Here is a 22,375-nt window from a genome sequence, read left to right as displayed (position 1 = left end):
GATGGAAGTTTTTTAAGAAAAACCCATGTGCCATTAAAAGAGATAGAAGAAGCATTTCATCAAAATCTATTTTCCATTATTGTGGAGATAAGGGTCACATTAGGCCTCTTTGCCATGTTAGAAACATTCAAGTTTCCAATGGTAAAATGACATGGATTACTAAATGTAACTCGACTATCCCAAAAGGACCCACTAGTTGGGGACCTAAATCACCTATTTGATATGTCGCAGGAAAGTCTTGACTCCGTAAAAAGATTATGGTTTCTAGCTAACGAATGTTCAAGACACATGAAGGGAGATGCTTCCATGTTCATCAAGTTCGATGAGAAGGAAAGTGGTCACGTCATGTATGGAGACAATACGAAAGGTAAAATTCTTGGTGAAGTTATTATGGGAAATCCCTCCACAATTCCCATTGAAAATGTGTTGTTAGTGAAAGGGCTTAAACACAACTTGCTAAGTATTAGCCAATTATGTGACAAAGGGTATTCCATTGTTTTTTATACTCTTAGTTGTATAATTGAGCATAATACTAGTAAGGACTTTCTGTTTAAGGGTTCTAGGATTAAAAATGTCAATATGCTTGATCTAGATGATGTGTCAATGAATGGTACTAAGTGTTTAGTAGCTAAAAATGAAAATTCTTGGTTATGGCATAGACGCTTAAGTCATGTGCATTTTGACTTGTTAAATAAAATACTACCTTCGGTCCTATTTATAAGAGAAATTTTTCTTTTTAGTTTAATTGAATAATCAATGTATTTGGACTGTATCATAGACCAAATGCATTGATTATTCAATGAATCTAAAAAATCAATTTTCTCTTATAAATAGGACCATATGGAGTAGCATCCAAAAATATAGTAGTTGGTCTTCCTAAAATAAGGTTTTTAAAAGAAAAATTATGTGATGCTTGTCAAATGGGGAAGAAAACAAAAGTTTCTTTTAAACTGAAGAAGTTTATTTCGACATCAAAACCTCTTGAGCTTATCCATTTAGACTTGTTTGGTCCTTTGCGAACAAGAAGTCTAGGCGGCAAATATTACGGATTTGTGATTGTTGACGACTACTCTAGATTTACATGGAAGTTATTTTTAGCTCATAAGGATGATACTTTTAAAGCTTTTGTTGACTTTTTTGAGGTTGTTCAAAATGTTTTTGGTTTTAAAATCACCACTCTCCATAGTGATCATGGTGGGGAATTCGTTAACCATCATTTTCAAAAAAATTGCACCAAAAATGGCATTGCTCACAATTTATCATGTCCAAGAACTCCATAACAAAATTGTTTTGTAGAGCATAAAAACCATGTTTTGGAAGAATTAGCCCGAACTATGATAAATGAGATGAGCCTACCTAAGTATTTTGGGGCGAATGCGATTAACATTGCATGTCATGTCTTAAACAGGGTGATCGTTTGATCCATCCTAGAGAAGACGGCATAAGATATACCTAAGGGTAGAAAACCTAATATTTCATATTTTCGAGTTTTTCAGTTGCAAATGCTTTATTTTGAATAACAGAAAATACAACCTTGGTAAATTCGATGCAAAATCTGATGAAAGTATATTCTTAGGGTACTCATCTACGAGTAAAGCTTATATGTTTAATATCATAGAATTTATTATTTAGAAGAGTCAATTCATGTTTCTTTTGATGAGTCCTCACTCCAAAAGTTGAGGAAGGGTATTTGTTCTAATGTTTCAGGTGTGATAACAGAAAGATGATCGACAACAAGAGTTCCAAAGAGGATATTGATCCAACAATAAAGGAAAATGACATTACGGAAGATAAAGAGAAAAGCTTATATGAGGATGAAAAATAAGAGACCTCGAACCAGCTACCTTCATATTGCACAATCGCAAAGGATCATCTGTTAGATCAAATCCTAGGAGACATCAAAAGGGGAGTAAGTACTAGGTCACATGTTAACAATTTCAGTAAGTACTCTACTTTCATTTATCAGATTGAACCTAAATCCATATTTGATGCCTTTCTTGATGAGGGATGGTTACTTGCCATGTAAGAAGAACTAATCCAATTTAAACGAAATGACATTTGGGACCTTTTTCGTGTTCGGTTGTTAAAATCGTCATAAGCATAAGATGTGTATTTAGGAACAAGATGGATGAAAAATGGAATAATTACAAGAAATAAAGCTAGGTTAGTGGAAAAAGGATATAATCAAGCTGAAGGAATATATTATGAGGATACTTATGCTCCTGTAGCCCATCTTGAAGTTATTAGATTCCTTTTAGTATTCCCTTCCTGCCTGGACTTTGAGCTAACCCAAATGGACATTAAGTTTTCTTTTCTTAATGTCCATATAAATGAAGAGGTGTATGTCTCACAACATCCGGTTTTTATGGATCACGATAGTAATAATTATGTTTTAAGTTGAAAAGAGCCATCTATGTTCTGAACAAGCTTCTAGAGCTTGGTATGAGCGATTGAGTGGATCTTTACCAAACAAGGATTCAATCGTGGAAAAGTCGACACCACTTTGTTTATAAGACATAATGAAAAGCATATTCTCTTAGTTCAAATTTATGTATATGATATCATTTATGGGTCTACTAATGAACCTCTTTGTCGAGAATTTGCTAGTTTGATGCAGGGGGAGTTTGAGATGTCGCTTATGGGAGAGTTAACATACTTCTTAGAATTTCAAATCAAGTAAGCCGAAGAAGGCACTTTCATAAGTCAAACAAAATATAGTTTGGATCTTCTCAAGAAGTTTGAGATGAAAGATTCAAAGAGTAACTCAATACCAATGGCTTAAAATGTGCTTATTGACAAAGATGGAAGAGGAGTGGGTTTCGACGTAACCAGGTATAAAGGTATAATCGGATCCTTACTCTATTTAACTGCAAATAGGCTATATATCATGTTTAGTGTGTGCATATGTGATAAATATCAAACATCACCTAAGGATTCCCACTTTAAGATCGTCAAACGTATTTGAGGTATCATAATTGAACCTCACATCGCAGTCTTTGGTATCCTAAAGGAAGTGCTTATAGCTTAGTAGGCTATTTTGATTCTGATTTTGCGGGGTGCAGGCCAGATAGGAAGAGTACTAGTGATACATGTCACTTATTTGGAAGTTGTTTAGTTTTTTGGCATAGTAAGAAGTAACATGGTGTTGCTCTTTTTACCGTTGAGGCTGAATATATAGCCGTTGGTAGTTATTATGCATAAGTCTTATGGATAAAGCAACAATTATTAGACTAGGATTTAAAACGTGATTGTGTTATGATTAAGTGTGATAGTACTAGTGTAATGAGTCTTACTAAGAATCTGGTACTACATTCACAGACCAAACACATTGAGATCCAACACCATTTCCTTATAGGTCATGTTGAAAATGGGGATGTTGTTTTTGAGTATGTTGACACTAAAAGTCATCCTGCTGACATTTTTACAAAGTCGTTGTCATCGAATTCCTTTCACAAGACTTGTAGGGATTTAGGAGTATTAGACTCTTCATGCCTTACATAGAATGATGATTTTGTTTTAGTTTCATTTTCTATATACGTTTTGTTGTCACTAACACTATTTTATAATAAGTCTTATCTTTTATCGAACTACAATGGTATGTCTCTATAACCCTTGTATGGTTTACATTATTATATGTATTTGTTCTAGAGTTATGCATTGGTTTGCTTATTTCCTTCATGTCTTACTCATTTGTCCCAAGCTTATGACTTTGATTGTTCTTATTTGCATTTAGATCTTTTAAATGTGTGTTGTTAATTATGTGCACTTGAGCATTTGTTTACTTGTTCATGCATTATTTATGATTGTTAATGCATACCTTGTGTCGCGGTGCAAAAAATACTCGAGCGTAAGGAACCCTCAGAATATAAATAAAACAGAGTCTTCACCAACTTTATTTATTTCCAAAGGGGGACAGATAAAATATCGATAAAACCCACAAAAAATAAGAAGTGGTCGTCACAATCAAATCGGGTTTAGGAGTCGTTATACAAGGGGAAGGTATTAGTACCCCTCACATCCGTTGTACTAAATGGGATCCATTTAGTTAGCTTTATGTAAGAGTGTTAGCGTGATATTAGTTTGCGATCTTCTACTTGTCGAGTGAGAAAAAAGAGAAAAAGAACATTTTTCATTAAAGGGGTGCCTGACGAGATATCAAAATTCTGCTCCTACGTATCTCCAAGTACTACAGAGAACTCAAGGCTACATAGTTATACTTAGAAAGAACTATTGGGTTGATTACTTTTAAGGAGTGATCCTTTAGACATATCAATTGACTAAACCTTTACTTGTTGCTCGCTCTTGGAGACGGAAGTCTTTGTTTGTTTCATATGGATAAAGCATGATTATTTCTGAAACGTTTTTCGCAACCACACAAGGGAGAAAAAACAAGTTTGATTTGTTTGAGTTGTTTTTAAATGGAGACATGCATTCAAACAGGGAGCTCTACTGCAGTACTGAAATACCCAAAAAAGAAGAGGCCCAAGCCCAATCACTTTCTTTTCATTCAAAAGTTATTATGAAAATGTGTGATAAATTAAGTCAAAGTTCATTAACGGAAGATGATTATTCACACATGGAGCTCTACTGCAGTGCCCAAATAATCGGGAAAGAGAAGGTCGATACATAATCAATTGTTTTCTTCTAAAAGAGAAATGACTTAATTCAGATAATTATTAATTTTTAATATGGAAGACGAATGTTCGAACATGGAGCTCTATAACAATATCCTAACATTCGAAAAAGAGAAAGTATAAACCTAGTCAGATTCTTCCATTTTTATTATGAAAAAAACTTTTTTTAAAAGGGGAACAACTTGACATTTGATCAAGTGTCTGGAATTGATTTATGAAAAGAGTTTGGATCAATCGGGGGATGCCCTACTTTGTATTCAATTTGGATTTAATTTGAGAAAAAGACTCAACGTTGGATCAAATGTTTATTATTATTTTGTTCTTTTCTGAAAATGGTTGATTATAATCTTTGAATTAACAAACAACTAACACAATAAAATAAATGAAAGCGGTAAGCTTATTACACATCACGGGAATGGGGTTACAACTTGTCAGATGGGGATACAGTACAACAATTAACAAGCTTAATAAACAAATGTAAATAACAAAAATCTCATTGTAAGAAGGCCCAAGAGAAAGCCAAGGGACCAAAAATAAAATTGGAGTTTTTAATTACTGAACTTAGCGCCATGTTAAGCAATTGTAAAGAGATTCATGTAGGAATCACCCTATCTGAGGCCGATCAACAGAACTTTATGCGTTTAAGCAATTTCTGAAATTAAATTGAATTTTTAACTTCGAGATTGCAATGCATCTCCGAAAAACTGATGATTTAAGCAACATTTTTGAAAGGTAAAAGAAACGAAATTTACACTATTAAATTCAACGCTATGTTAAGCAATCATAAAGTGTTTAATGTTGGAATCACCATATCTAAGGTCGGTCAATAAAACTATATACGTTTAAGCAATTTCTGAAGTTAAATTAAATTCTTAACTCTGAAATTGCAATGCATCGGTGAAAAACGACTAGACAAATAAATCGAATTTTCTATAACAATTTAAAAAATTAATTAAACTAGTAGATTAATCAATTGAATTAAAAAATGTAATTACTAAATCTAAACAAAAATTAAGAAATAAATGAGATGGTGCAAATTAGTTATGGGGAGGTGTCAAAAATAAATTATTGGCCTAAAACACAACAAAGCCCAATACTAAACCAAAATCAAATTTTATAATAAATAAATGATAATAGTAACAATAATAAATAATAATAAATATAAAAAGTAACAAAAAAATAATTATTTTTTTTAAAAACAAGGGGGCGGCGGAAAACATCTTGGGAAAGAGAGAGATAAGAGTTTATTTTCAAATTTTAAAACTCCACTCTCATCCTAACACATGGCAGGGAGGAATTAGTCAACAAAGTTTTAATCCATTTCCTCTTGTTCTTCCCAGCACCTGTTATGTTACCAGCAACAAAAAACAAATCAAAAAAAATAAACACAACCAAAGTTTCTTCTCTCAATCTCCCAACCAAAGTTTCTCAATGAACAAGATCCAAACTCCTCATCCCATAAAAAGAAAGGAGAACGGTGGTGTTTGTTCGGAGAAGGTGAATGGATCGATGATAATGGTATGACATTGTGTTGATTGTCGATGGTGATTGTGTTTCGGTTGGATGGTTTTGGCTCAAGGATGGTGGAAGTAATGGAAAGTATATTTGAGGTGTGTGTTTTATGGTGGAGTCATGGATCTCAACATGGTGGACAATGGAGGTCAGGGTGGTTGTTAAACATGAGTGAGGGAGTTTTGTTTTATATTTAATTGTGTTTTTTTAAAGAAGCTTTAATGGAGGGACATGTATGGAAAGTGTTAAAGGTTGTAGTGAGTGGATGTGGTTGTTTGGTGAGTATTTGATAGTTGAAATGTTGATGATGTTGTTTTGTGGTGGTGAGACATTGAGTTGTGAAAGTTATGCTTGTTTGAACAAGATTTGGTTATGCATATATACTTTGAGTTTTGATGATAACAATATTATATTTGTGTGAGAACAATTTTGGTACCCTAATGGTTTGTTATTGTGTAGCTTTAACAGTCAGTTCTGATTCTGAATATATGACGTGCAACGTCATCAGTTTCTGAGCTATGTGTTCCAAATCTGCTTCTTCCCCAGCTATTAGAAGTTTTGAAAGATGTTCAATATTTTTGCTGCAATGATCTTTCTGTTTTTCAGCTGATTCACTCATGAGAAGCTTCTGAGGAGACATTATGTTGCTGCTGCAATGTTCTCTCAGTTCATGCTTTTGGACATGACTCTAATCACCAAACTTCTTAAAAATGGTAAGCTTCTGAAGTTGTGTTATGTAGCTGAAGATTTTGATGATCTCAAGCCAGACGATTGAAGTTATCAAGGTTATGACTGAAGATCTCAAGCCAGACTACTGACGATATCAAGGTTCTGACCAAAGATTATGAAGTTTCTGAATCCAGCTTTATGTTTGTTCGTTTCATGCTTCATCAAATTTCATCATAAGCCAATGAACTTGAAGATAAGATTAAAATGGGAACCTGATCAAATAATACATAGTACAAATTGAACATCCTTTCCACTACCTGGTTTCATGGGCAAGGACAATACTATACGTCACACCTATCACTGATTTTGTGGGAGAAGGATAATTCGCAGTATCACTCCTTTCCCATCAAACAATGGACAGCCACTCAAAAGAGCTTTCCCCATTTCCCCCTCCAACAGTCTTATGCTTATGCTATATAAGTAAGACTTGGAGACTTGAAGAAAAGCGTCAGTGACACAATATTTTGACAAGTCTTTTTTTCTTTGTGAAAAGCTATCATTTGTTTGTACACAGTTTTTCTTTAAGTGTTTGTTATTAATTTGTGTAAATTTTGCTTGTATAGAAGCATCTTGTAACATACAAAATATTATTCAAACTTTTTATTTGATTCCTTAAGGAGGTTATCCTTGAGAAGACAAAGAAGGTTGTTCTTTATGAGTCCTTAAGGAGACTAGGGTATAGTTGGATCCTTGAGAAGACAAAGAAGGTTATTATTTGTGATAATTATAATTTGTTGATTATAATGGATTAAGTCCTTGTGTATAAGGAAAAATCACCTTGGCGGGTGGACTGGATTAGCTTTGAGTTTCAGGCGAACCAGGATAAGATACTTGTGTTTTTATCTCTTTGTTATTAACTTGTTAGTGGTGTTCTTGTTTTGGAAAAAATATTTTGCTTGTAAAACCCAATTCAACCCTGGCTCCCTTTTCTTGTGTTTTTTCACATTTTCAATTGGCATCAGAGCTCTAGTTCTGACTGTGATAAAAGATTTATCAACATCTTACAGTGCTCAATACCGATCAAATTTGTGTGAGAAACAATGGTCGCTGCTAACGCTGCTAATGTTGTTAATAATAATGAAAGAGATCATTACAGTGCAAAATCATCAATCTTTGATGGTGAGAAATTTGACTATTGGAAAGATAGAATATGAAGTTTCTTTCTTGGTTACGATGTTGATCTCTAGGATCTTGTAGTCGATGACTATGTTTGCCCAATGAATACTGAAGGAAATACTATAGCAAGAAGTTCTATGACTGATCAACAAAAGAAAGATTTCAAAAATCATCATAAGGTCAGAACCATATTGCTTAATGTTATCTCTTATACATAGTATGAGAAGATAACAAATAAAGATTCTGCCAAATCCATTTTTGACTCTCTGAGGACGACTCATGAGGGAAATGCTCAAGTAAAAGAGATGAAGGCCTTGGCCTTGATCCAGAAATATGAGGCATTCAAAATGGAAGATGATGAAACAATTGAGACTATTTTCTCAAGGTTTCAGATGCTTGTTGCAGGACTTAAAATTCTGGACAAAGGATACTATACAGCTAATCATGTCAAGAAAATTATTAGAAGTCTTCCCAAAAAATGGAGACCTATGGTAGCTGCCTTGAAGCTGGAAAAGGATATCAACAACACCAGTCTTGAAGAACTTGTTAGTTGTTTAAGAAGCCACGAGATTGATCTTGAAGAAGATGAACCTCAGAAGAGAGGTAAATTTGTTGTCCAAAAATCCAAGCCTGAGAAGACAAGAGTCTATCAATATGAGGAAGAATCAGAAGGATTCAATGAAGACTCAGAAGATGATAATGAGTTGTCTCTAATCTTTAAGATAGTCAACAAACTCTGGAAACATATGCAAAATGGTCAAGGAAAGTTCTGAGGAGTCAGAAAGACTGATGGTCGCTTTAATTTTTCATCTGGACATAAGAAGCAAGGTTCTGGAAAAGAAGTTATCTTCTTTGAGTGGAAGGGGACAAGCCACTACAAAAATGATTGTCCTAGTCTGAAAAAGGACAGAAGGTCCAAGAAGAATTTCTCTAAAGTCAAGAAGGGATTGATGGCTACTTGGGATGACTTAGGATCTGAAGAAGAATATTTTAATGAAGAAAAAGCCAACGTTGCACTGATGGAAACTACAAAGGATCCCACAAGTTCTGAAGAACCAGAATACAAGGTATTATCATAATCAGAATCCGACTCTGATTCTGAATAGGTGTTTTCTAACTTATCACATTCTGATATTGAGACATGACTCTCTAAAATGCTGGAAAAGTACCAGAGTCTTCACAGTAACTACAAGGACCTTAAACAAGTCCAAGTAATTGCTTTTGAAACTCGGAGAGAGCTTGAGAAAGATATTTACTCTCTAAATGAAAAGTATTTTCTTTAGAAAGTAACAACTATGCTTTGAAAAGCAAAATTTAAAAACTAGAGGAGGAAATAATGCCATAAGTTTCTGGTACTGATTGCATCATTAGATATGACAGAGCATTCCAGTACTTTTTGGATAAAAGCATAGATATAAGCAAAATGGCTTCCTTGATTTATGGAGTTAGAAGAAATGGCAATAAAATTTTAGGTTGTACAGAATCTATAAAACGTGACGAAAGTCAGAAGGTAAAACCAAAACCTCTCTACGTGCATTTCATGTCTGATGGCGCTGAGCTCGATACTTCTGCAGTGACACAAAAACATACAAAGGATAAGAACTCTATTCTGAAACCTAAGTATCGTGCACAAATTCCTCATGATTATCCTTATGCTAAAAGACCCAAATTTGTAAGAAACTTTGGGAAAACTAACAAGAGAGGATCCAGAAAGTGGGTACCTAAGGATAAAATCATTTATGTTGCAGACATCCTTAACAACTCAGCTGAAACACCAATCATGGTACCTGGACAATGGATGCTCGCAACACATGACGGGAAGAAGGTCTATGTTCCAAGATTAGGAACTTAAGCCTGAAGGCTTCGTTGGTTTCGGAGGAAACCAGAAAGGAAAGATCATTGGCTCTAGAACCATTGGTAACGGTAAACTTTATTCTATTACTAATGTTCTTTTGGTTGATGGTCTGATGCATAACATATTATCTATTAGTCAAAAGTCGTGTAAGGCTGTCAGTCAGAAAGATGGTTCAATCCTTTTTAACGGAAAGAGAAAGAACAACATTTATAAAATTAGACTTTCTAATCTTGAAGATCAAAATGTAAAATGTCTAATGTTTGTTAATTAGGAGCGATGGGTATGGCATAAACGTTTAGGCCATGTTAGCATGAGAATGATTTCTAGAGAAATAAGCTTGGATTAGTCAGAAGTGTACCCAACCTGAAGTTTGCTTCAGATGCTCTTTGTGAAGCATGTAAAAAAGGTAAGTTTTCTAAAACATCCATCAAAGCAAAAACTATTGTTTCTACCTCAAGACAGTTAAAACTTCTGCATATTGATTTGTTTGGACCAGTGAAAATTGCTTTTATCAATGGAAAGAATTATGGGTTGGTCATAGTTGATGACTATAGTCGTTGGACATGGGTAAAGTTCTTGAAACATAAGGATGAATCACATTCTGTGTTGTTTACTTTCTTCTCACTAGCACAAACAGAAATTAATTTCAAAATAGTCAAAGTCAGAAGTGATCATGATGGCGAATTTGAAAATAAACATTTCAAAAATCTCTTTGATTCAAATGGCATTTCCCATGATTTATCTTGTCCTAGAACTCCACAACAAAATGGAGTTGTAGAAAGGAAGAATAGGACTTTGCAAGAAATGACTCTCACCATGATCCAAGAAATTGATATGGCTAAGAATTTATGGGCAGAAGTAGTTAATAAAACTTGTTATATTTAGAACAGGATTTCTATCTGACTTATCATGGGTAAGACTCATTATGAATTGTGGAAGAATATAAAGCCCAACATTTGGATGTGAATCTCTTATGTTGAACACTAAAGAGAATCTTGGCAAGTTCAATTCTAAAGCACAAAAGTGTTTATTGTTCGGATATTGTAAACGCTCTCAAAGCTACAGAATCTTTAACACATAAACATGAATTGTTGAGGAATCAATTCATGTTAGATTCAATGATCAGCTTGACCCTGAAAAGTCAAAGTTAGTTGAGAAATTTACAGATCTGAAGATTAATCTTTCAAAATCCAAGGATACTGATTCTGGAAAAAAAGACTCAGAAGGAAAAGCCAAAGAATTTGAAGAAACAACTCAACCAGAAGCTATCGTTGACCTAACTCATCAGAATAAGAGTAGATCAAGAAATTCTCATTCTGAAGAACTGATTTTGGGAGACAAGAATGCTCCAGTCAGAACTAGATCTTCTTTCAAACCTTCTGAAGAGACTCTTATATGTTTGGTACTCTAATAGAACTGACATCTACTGACAGAGCTATTCTGGATAATGAATGGATTCTAGGTATGCAAGAAGAACTTAATCAATTCACCAGAAACAATGTTTGGGATCTTGTTCAGAAACCAAAGGGTTTCCATGTCATTGGAACCAGATGGGTCTTCATAAATAAGCTGAATGAGAAAGGCGAGGTTGTTACAAACAAGGTTCGACTGGTAGCACAAGGTTATAGTTAGAAAAAAGGTATAGACTATACATAAACCTTTGCTCTAGTTGCCAGGTTAGAGTCTATTCATCTTTTAATTTCATTTACAGTCAATCATAATATCATCCTTTATCAGATGGATGTTAAGAGTGCACTCTTGAATGGATATATTTCTGAAGAAGTATATGTGCATCAACCTCCTGGTTTTGAAAGTTCTCAAATTCCTAATTTTGTTTTTAAACTGAAAAAATCGTTATATGGTCTGAAGCAAGCTCCCAGAGCTTGGTATGATAGACTAAGTAACTTTCTTTTGGAAAATGATTTTACCAGAGGGAAAGTGGACACAACTCTCTTTTGCAAAACCTTTAATAATTATATTCTGGTTGTGCAAATTTATATTGGTGATATTATTTTTGGTTATGCTAATGTGTCGTTGTGCAAGGATTTTGCTAAGTCAATGCAGGCAGAATTTGAAATGAGTCTGATGGGAGAACTTAAGTTCTTTCTGGTAATCCAGATTGATCAATATTCAGAAGGAACGTACATTCATCAGAGAAAATATACAAAGGAGCTTCTGAAGAAGTTTAATTTATCAGAATGTAAGCAAGCAAAGACTCCAATGCATCCTACATGTATTTTGGAGAAAGAAGAGGTAAGCAGTAAGGTAAATCAGAAGCTACTCAGAGGTATGATAAACTCTCTTTTATATTTAACCGCTTCTAGACCTGATATCTTATTCAATGTATGCTTGTATGCTCGCTTCCAATCAGATCTTAGGGAAACTCACTTAACTGTTGTTAAGAGAATCTTTAGGTATCTGAAAGATACTACTAACCTTGGTTTATTTTATAGAAAATCAAATGAGTATAAATTAGTAGGATGTTGTGGCTCTGACTATGCTAGAGACAAAATAGAAAGAAAAAGTACTTCCGGAAGTTGCCAATTTCTGGGAGATAACTTGATCTCATGGTCCAGCAAGAGACAATCAACAATTATGCTTTCAACACCTAAATATGAATATATTCAACTTTTGGATGCATCAACAGTAATACTCTCCTCCATTCAAAGAGGAAATCAGCGGCAGTAATACCTAGTTGGATAGTTATCTTATCTTCACAAAGATCGATCCACATGAAGTTTTGGCGTACTACATGACGATCTGTCTCGAAGATGGTGTTGATCCGTTGGTAGATCCCCTAAATCTCCCGGATGACTACCCAGCTCTTCCGCCTCCTCCTCCTCCTTCTCAAAACCCCTAGCCGTTTTAGTTTCTTAAAAACTTTATTTTTTTGATTGTATCTTTCACTGCTTTTTTGTCATTTTCAATGAAGATATGTTTGTTTCTCTTTACTTATTTTTTTGTCTATATCTTTCACTGCCTTTTTGATTGATGACAAAGGGGTAGAAAACATATTGTGTCTAAGGGGAATAATTAGTGTTCATTTTGATATCTAAATTCCTTAATTAAAAAACCCAAACGTTGATTAAATGTTTTCTGCTAACAACTACTTCGAAAAAGAGTTTGTTAAGTGTTTTGTAGGGTTATATCTCAAGAATCAGAATGGTTAAAATCAAACATCTGAAGATGTCATGAAGTTTCAAAGATCAGAATATAAGTTACCAGTTTCTGATGAAATGGTCTTTTATCTGAGTCTGAACACCTTCATGCTGATGATTTAATATCAAATTGAAAGAACTAATATTCATGTTATGAACCTAGAATATTGAGTACTTGGCATCAAAGTGTTTCTGAAAAGTTATTTATGGAAATCATGGAATTGGAATCCAGATATAAAGAAGAATTTCTTATAGTAATCAGACTTGAAAAGTCAAGGTTCTCATAAGAAAACCAGTTCGTTTAAGAAGATAACCAGGTCTAAAGTTTCTTCAAAAGAACTCAACAAAGCTTCTGAAGTGAATCTTATCAGAATGATGATGTTATCAAACCAACTTCTAAAGATAAACCAGATTCCGATAGAAAATTTACTCTGATATTTCAAAAAGGTTAATCAGGAAAGTGTTCTTTCATTCTGATTTTATCTTTATAGAATTATACATATCAGAGGGAGCTTTGTGCTTCTGTAAGATATATTCTTCTGTAATTATCCTGTACAAAACTGTTCATCAAAATACATGTTTTGTCATCATCAAAAAGGGGGAGATTGTTAGAACAAGATTTGGTTATGCATCTATACCTTGAGTTTTGATGATAATAATATTGTATTTGTGTGAGAATAATTTTGGTACCCTAATGATTTATTATTGTGTAACTTTAACAGTCAATTATGATTCTGAATATATGATGTGCAACGTCATCAGTTTCTGAACTATGTGTTCTAAATCCGCTCTTGTGCCAGATATTAGAAGTTATAAAAGATGTTCAATATTGTTGCTGCAATGATCAAGCTCTGATTCCCGCCTCCTTGGTCTTGAATAGTTTTTACACCATGAAGATGGTTTGCAAAAACCTGATTTCTGCTATGCCGCCTGGCAGGCTCAGTGGGGATTCTCGTTTCTGGAAGAATATTCACTTCTGACTTGCTCAGATCATGGTGATCATTGACATGCTTCACACTTTGTGAACTTATCATGCCCCTGTCTGTTGGGCCTTTGGAATCACTTCCCTTGAAAACGAAATTGAAATTTGTTTTCCAAAATATGACTTTAAGACGGTTTGCCCCGGTATTCTAAATCCTGCAACAAAGTTCACTTGATTGACTGACTTTTGGAGTGGTAGGCTTCACTGTACCATGGAAGTGGCCCGCCTCAATACGAGCCTAGGAGATACCTGTCGTGTATCGAAGTGATTGCCCTAGATTCACTAAATTTTAAAACGAATTACACCAAGCTGACTTCTCTTTGGAAGAATTTCCTTGATGTTAAATGTCGATTTGCAAATAAAATGTTCATTCAAAAAATGGTAATTTTAACGCAACGCTCGTGCAAATTTTGAAATCAATTATTATTGAAATGAAGGTGATATATAGTGAATGAATCACAAATTTATTCAAAGTGAGAAAGACAATGGGATAAGATACCACTACAGATGATTAACAAATATCTAGGAGTCAGGTTAATGCAACCTTGTTGAATACACTTTCAAAAGATACCTTGCTTCAATTAGATCTTTTGAGGGTTGTAACGTGGTTTGGTTCACGGTTTTTGAAACAAAAGATATAAGACTTAAAAATTTAATTTTAACCCACCCCAATCTCCTTGATGATCTTCAGTCATACGTTCGGTTATTGAGGAACAACCAATATACCTTTGGATTTTTCATGACTACTTCGACACTACTTGATGTGTGTAAACAAAAGCATGCGGTTACTATCGCTACGCGAAAAATACAGAGTCGCCATCGGTTTTTATTTATTCCAAAGGAAAGAGAAAATATCGAGAAAACCCCAAATAATGGTCATCGCAACCACGAACAGGTTCGGAAGTCGGTTATGGAAGGGGAAGATATTAGTATCCCTCACATCCATAGTACTCCATGGAAACCATCTAGGATGTTTACGCTTGAGTGAGTGTCATTATCGGAATGTTTACTTGCTAAAGTTTTGCGGAGTGAAGATATATTTTAAATTAATGTGCTCGCCAAGGATCTGGGTCCTCGTGCTTACGTATGCCCACTTGTTGAAGTGAGAAATCAGAGCCCAGTAGTTCGTGGGTACAAAATGTTGTTTGTTTTGTTGATTTTATACCTTAAAAAAGAGTTTTCGATGTGATGTCCTAATGCTCAAACAAAAGGTTTGAATGAGTTGATGTTGTTTTTAGGTTTTGAAGAAAGTGTTTTCGACTTCGGATTGCACTAAAGACTGGTGAGTACCTCGAACTACCAAGCCAAATGTCTTGTGTTCAAAGCATTCAGAACAAGTGTAGGAAAGCTCAATTTTCATCTCTTCTTTACCACTTAAGACTCGTGACATAGAATCATAATTGTATCTTATTATGTTTTTGAATTTAATTTGAGAAAATATTACTTAACATTAAATCAAAGATTTGCTTATTGATTATAAAATGGTGATCACTCCTAAGATATAATGGATAGCTAACAACTAATAACAATTTTTTTTACTTATGCGAACAAAAAAGTTAAGAGTTATTTTTTTAATCTTACCAAATATAAAATTTATATGTTAAACAATTCTGCTTAAAAGAAAAATCAAAACAAATGCTCTCTAATTATTCGTACTCCATTTAGTTCGGAATCCGGCTCATATAATTTTTTTAATTGCAAAACATTAGTCGTGTATATATATAAAAAAAGAATTATTTTAATTCAAAAACTATTTTTTTCGTAAAAACCAAAAATTTATTTTAACATGTTTTTTCGATGTTCGTATCGTTTTTCTACTACTTAGTATTAATCCCCGTTCTGGGTTAGTTCGTTCCTCCATTTCAAAGCAGCTATGGATTCCGAACCTGCTGCTCCGTCACCGAACCCAAAGCCAAACCTACCAACCCCAAGTAACGCCGTCGTTTCCTCAAAACCAAAACAACGAGACTTATTAACCCATTTGGAAGCTTACCTCGCCAAACGTGACGGCGTCGACAAGCTTCTCAAGATTTGCCGTTACGTCACGAAGCTGATTGTCGCTTCGTCCGTCCTACCTTTGGACCCGAACCTCTCTCACCGTCTCAAAAGCTTCGAATCTAGCGTCGGCGTAAGCCGGAAAGCTTTCCGGCTCGGGAAATTCGTTCAAGACCTCAACGCGCTTCGTAACACGCGCGTGGATTCCACGACCGAGTTGATCATTTCCGTGATCGCTTACGGGAGTGAAGGATTCTACTTTTTCGTTGAGCAATTCGTTTGGTTAGCGAAAACCGGGTTGATAGATCCGAAGCGTTCGAGAATTTTGACGAAGGTGAGCGCTTATGCTGAACTCGTTGGTTATTTCGGTAGTGTGGCGATGAAATTTAGGGATTTGGGGGTTATTGTTGAGGAAGAAGGTTGTTTGAAATCGAGCATTGAGATTGAGGGTTTGAGAGGTGATGATTTCGGAGAGAAAGAATTGAAGTTAGGTAAATTGAGAGAGAAGAAACTGATGAAGAGGTTCTCAATTGTTCAGGATTTGGCTGATGGATTGATGGCTTTGGATGATATTTTGGATGGGAATGCGCCGTTTTCGAAGCCGATTGTGCTGTCTTCTGCTGGGCTTTTATCAGCTCTTATTAGCACTCACAAGAATTGGGTTTCTTGCTGAGTTTCTGGTGCGTTTGTTTTGTTCTATCTAGTTACTTAGTCTTAGACTCGATTATTTTTCTTAATAAAATGGGGTTTATTTATCTTCAGTTAACAATAATCCATAAATAAAATGGTTACATCTTGTTGCAATGGTTTCTTTAGCAGAATTTTGGTTTAATATGTAGTAGTTTATATCAAAAGTAGGTTATAGTAGTCAAAATTTTATTGATGCGGCAGTGTTGTGGTCGTCTAATAGTGTCAGTGTAGTCTCAATCACGGCCGCAGAGTCATCTAAATCAAAAACCTTGATATCGCAGATGCAGACATTTCAACAACAACAACAATATATTTATCCATGCAAAGGCATGGGTATCTTACTAGTCGGATCAATATAGTAGTCATGATTTTTCAGGATCAATATAGTAGTCATGTTTTTTCAGGATCAATATAGTAGTCGTGATTTTCTTGATATCGTCGCGATCTTTGATATCAGGGAGTGTTGCAGTTTAATTTGGCTAGTGCAGCCTCAATTGTGGTTGCATACATTTTCTAGTTAAACCCTGACAGTAGAATCAATAGTGTTGTAATGAAATGGTTAGATGAATGGCTGGTATAGATTATTGATGCTTTCATAGCAAGTGTTATATAACAACAACAACACTGAAATTGGAAGAGAGAAAAGGAAAAAATTGATTTGAAGGCGTGTGTTCAAAATAGTGTTTTGCTAGCTTCTTCCGTGTAATAATGCAATGTCACTTGTTGTCATAAATCTTTCAAAAAGTTTTCAGACTTAGAAGAGCATTTCTCTTGTTGAATAGTTCTGTAACTACTTTACATGGTGTGAAGATTGCTACCGACTGATTTTCATACTTTCATCTTGAACTTTGTTTGGGGGTGTTTCATTTTTCCCCTCAAATCACATTTTCCCCCTCATTTTTTCCTTGTTAGATTGCATCATTTTTGGATTGGCTCAATTGAGGCTATTTATTAATAATCTAGAGGTCAATGGCTTGGTAGGTTGTTATTCTTTCACTATTGCCTTTCCGGAGAGGAGAGACTTTTAATTTTAAAGTGTAGTAGAGAGGTGGATGTTGCGTTGAATGTGTGGTATGACTAAACGAAATAAGATTAGAAATAACAATATTAGAGAGTGTTTGTGTATTATCCATAGTAAAAAAGATAGTGAAAATTAGACTTAGATGGTTTGAACATGTTAAAAGAAGACATGTGGACTTATCTAGTAAGAAGAATAGATGAGATAGAAAATACTTAAAAAATCATAAAAGGAATTATTAAAAATATCTTGAGATTAACGAGTTGGATAAAAATATGGAATTATTAAAAATGATATTGAGATTAACAAGTTGGATAAAAACATGGTTTAAATAAAATATAATGACGTAGCTTGATTCATTTGATCCATATAGTCGATTTCACCTAGAGGAATTAAGTTTGGTTGTTGTTTTGTTTGGTTTTAAAGAGTGAACTTTGTTCAAAAAATTGTAAGGTTGCTATGTTGTATACCGGGGGTTTGTTATCACGAGTTCTAATTGTAGAATTGTTTTACAAAACACTTCCTTACTCTTTTCTTCAAACTTCCAAACAAATGTTTTAAAAATATCCCAAACTTTCCTATCTAGTTCATCTCTCTATCAAACTAACAAGGTTTTCTATTGAGTTTTTTTTCCTGATAATTTGGTGGCGAAGGATCTGAAGATAAGGACTCCTTTCATGCAAGATCACCATAAAATGGTCTCTGCATCATTGCTCAACCTACCGTCGGATCCACAACTCATGTTAGGATAATAACTAAACGTCCAACACGGCATCACATCCCTTGACCAATATACTACCGCAAATAAAATTAACAAACCACGACCCACGCATCTCGTGTAACACAACCAACAGGCATAAGCTAAACATGAAGTCTCTCTAGCAAGCAGCCACTTCAATTGCTTTATATTGATGTAATAATGGTCATCCTCAATAAAATTTATAGATGGATGTTACTATTATTTAGTGACTTTTGATCATTTTGTTCCACCCTTTGGAATATAACTATGAGACATGGATAACCCTTTGGAATATAAATATGAGACATGTATAAGTCTAATGAGGTAATATCTTCTATTTATTTATGAGAAGTTAAATTAAATTGACCCTAGTAGATCTTCTCTTGAAGTCCTTGGGAAGATGTTATTTGCGAGGAGAATTAAACTTAGTCAATTGAAATTAACAAGTGATGGTAATCGGAATCCAACTTGATGATCGGAGATCGAAAAATTAATCAAATAATTTTTCCAACAATCAAACTATAACTTCGACCATTTAATTAAAGTATTTAATGGAAGCTAATTAGAGTAAATGAACCTTGTTGAAAAGTTTAGAGTGTCTAGTTTAATAATATGAATTTTATTTTAGGTTTTAATCTGTAATGTACGAGTTTCAATTTTTATCCTAATGTAGGAAGTATCATTCAAATCGCAATTAGGATAACTCGTACATTACTTAATAAAATTTGACATTTCAGTTTAATATGCAGTAAATGTAGTTTACTTTTTAATGGTACAATCAACACAATCTTAATACTAAAAAAATCAATTATCTATCGATTAAAATAAATTACCACCAATTTTAATATATTTTTTAAAATGTGTATTAGTAAAAAAACATATTTACAAATGCTAAAAAAATTAAAACTATCCCTTTTTACTACCTCATTCATATCTTACTTTTTATTTTTAATTTTATCTCTCTTCCTTTTTTTCTCTTAATTCAAATTTTACATTTTTCACGCGTTTTTTTCACACTTTCTGACTTTCATTTTAATTTTTGCTCTCTTCATTTTCTTTTTTCTATTTTATCTTTTTAAGTACAAATAACAAAATTTGAATCTCTTTTTAATTTTGAAGAAGAACACAGGAAAATATTAAAAAAAAATTTTGAAATTTTAGTATCCGACCTTACGACTGACTAATTCAAGAGGGTCAATCCCATCAGCCTTGAATTTTTAAAACACAAAATTTATCTTAAATAAAAACATAATTATTTTATAATTATAATATATAAAAATATTCATAACTTATGTGATTATTATTCATTTTATAGTAAATCATTGGATGTGTATCTAAATATATTTTATACTATATCAAATTGGATAACACTTAATAACAGTGCACATAACTAACTTTCTATTTCACGGGTCACTATCAGAATAATATTCATTTTATTTTAATCAACAATTATCTTTATTTGAGAAACAAATTTTTTATTTTTAAATGTAAATTTTTTTCTTTCTCCATCTCACATGTCTCTTTTTTTTATATAATTGAGTTTATATGATCAATGTTTATTTTACAATTAAGTAACACATTATAAATTGACACGTGTATCTAAAAAAAATTATATTGTATCAAATCGAATATCACTCAATAATTGTGCACACCAATAACTTTCCATTTCACATGCCACTATCATGACAATATCTATTTTATTTTAACCAACAATTACCCTTAATTGAGAGGTGAATTCTGTAAGACCCCAATTTTTGCCCTAAGATCCCTCATGGCATCATATCATATCATATCATTGCCTCAAGGATCATTGTGCACCTTGCTTCCCTCCTAGTGGGTGGATTATCATTGTGAGTGTGGTTCTTGATCACCGAGCATGTATTGCATTTGTATATCATTGCTTTTCATTTGTTTATTAACCCAAAAGTACAAAAATATTGTCATCTAACCTTGTTACTTGCAGCTGAAGCAATCAACAGTCAATCAGTCAAGCAAGTCATTTAGCCATAGATGGTGGCCATTCTTGAAGCATTTGGGCACCATAATCATTCATCAAGAGTTCATATGAATTGTGACATCATTTGGAATCAAGATCTCAAGTGGTAGAGGCTTGGAATTCATCAGAACATGGTTCAGTCAACCAAAACCCTATCAAAGTCAACTGTGGTCAACTGTGCATTTAATCAAGGATTTGATGGGGGGAAATGGTTTGAGAGATCTCATTCATGTCCATACAAGCCTCATATAACATGTTAAACATCAACATTGAGGAATTGGAGGTTAGACAAAAAGTTTCCAAAAATAGCAAGTGACCTATAATTTCCAACTGCCAAAAATGGAAAGGTCTTATCCTCTACTTTACATCATCAAGCAAGCTTCAAATCAAAATTTGTCCAACATGAAAGTTGAAGATCTTGCTCTTACCTTTCCAAAAAGTCCAAGAACACTCATTTCTCATTTGTGGTTGGCAAGTTATGATCAAATCATTTTCAAGAAATCTTGAACTTCAAGGAGGCATAACTCTTGAACCAAAAGGCCAATTCTTGTGATTCTTTTTTGAGAAAATTCCATTTGACATGCTTTATCATAATCCATCATTACATTGCATCAAAAATCATCACATAAAAAGGTCATTTTTCAAGTGAACCATTTAAATTTTGGTGGGAAAAATAGTGAATTTGAAAAATACACATGATTTTCACTCCAAACCAATGCCAATCACTTCAAAACAGAAATTTGGACTTGCTTCAACTGGCTTTGCACTGTTCCATTGGTTCTAATTGAAAAAGGGCATTTTGGCATTTTTACATAACATGTGAAATTTCACTAATCCATTTCATTTGTTGCTAATCATGTTTACCAAGTGGATTAACAGGTACTATAAGACCTTAATCATAACAGAAAATCGAGATCCACAATCACAATCTCAGATCCAAATTAAAAATTTCTCAAATTCTCTCAAATCTTCTCAAAACTTTTTTCTCATTTTTCATCGAATTTCACTATTCTTCTTGCTTTCTTTTGTGCTAATCATCATTTGCAGATGTTGTTGAAGAACTGTTAAAGCAATCGTGGCCAAATTCGTGCTGGATCTTAACTGTTGAACATTGAAGTTTCACATGGCAGTTGAAGATTTCTGTGCATTCAAACTTTGTTGAGCTGTTTCCTTGCCTTCATTCATCTTCCCTAGCATCATTGAAGATTTGTTTTCATCTTCCAAGCCTTGAAACAAGCAGAATCAAGATCTGCATCTTCAAGAGGTAGAAATTCGAATTCTTCAATTCTTGCAATCTTGATATGGCTTTTGTAGATCTTAGTTCATAGAGCATGCTGCAACTTGAATCGTGCGATTTCATTAAGATTTGATGAAGATATCTTGATTTTAAGTTTGAACACCAAAACTTGTTTCTATCGAATCTCTTGCCATGCATAAAATTAGGATAGATCATGATTAGATTGTTGATGTACGTTGAATGCTGAGTCGATCCATATAATTTTTGTGGATTTCTGCGAGATTTGTTCTTGATGATGAAGAACAGTATGAACATGCTATGAACTTGAGGTTTTCGTGTCCAGATTACCTTTTGATCTTCATTTGCCAAGTTTGCATGCGTTTCCGTGTTTTTCCGCCATGCCGCCAGTAACACGCTGACACCTCACTTAATGAAACGCAGCGTTTCATTAAGTGAGCGCCTGAATTACAAAAATGCCACTCGTTCCTTTAATTTCATTTTAATTTTCAAATGTTTATTTCATTTCATAATCAAACTTCAAAAAATCATAAAAACTTCATGGATGATCCAAATTGAGTGGGAATTTTTGCATTGATCTCCATTTTTCCTCTAGTTTTTTATAGGCATGATAACAAAAGTTGTGCACGGCTGGTTTTATTTTGGTCTATTGGTTTTGTTCATGTATGCTTTTTGCCTATGTTTTACCATTTTGAT

At 33.9% G+C, this 22,375-nt stretch overlaps 1 protein-coding gene across 1 annotated transcript; it reads left to right on the top strand.

Annotated features, from left to right (window-relative positions):
- Nucleotides 1-15,703: 15,703 nt before the first annotated feature.
- LOC127092549 (peroxisomal membrane protein 11A) lies at nt 15,704-16,785 on the top strand. The gene has a single exon (XM_051031449.1). It carries the CDS (start codon nt 15,860-15,862, stop codon nt 16,652-16,654), a length of 795 nt encoding a protein of 264 aa, XP_050887406.1. The 5' UTR covers nt 15,704-15,859; the 3' UTR covers nt 16,655-16,785.
- The last annotated feature ends 5,590 nt before the right edge of the window (nt 16,786-22,375 follow it).

The sequence above is a fragment of the Lathyrus oleraceus genome, chromosome 6, assembly GCF_024323335.1.
Source record: "Lathyrus oleraceus cultivar Zhongwan6 chromosome 6, CAAS_Psat_ZW6_1.0, whole genome shotgun sequence".
NCBI classification, from domain to species: domain Eukaryota; kingdom Viridiplantae; phylum Streptophyta; class Magnoliopsida; order Fabales; family Fabaceae; genus Lathyrus; species Lathyrus oleraceus.
This window is presented reverse-complemented; position numbering and strand designations above follow the sequence as displayed.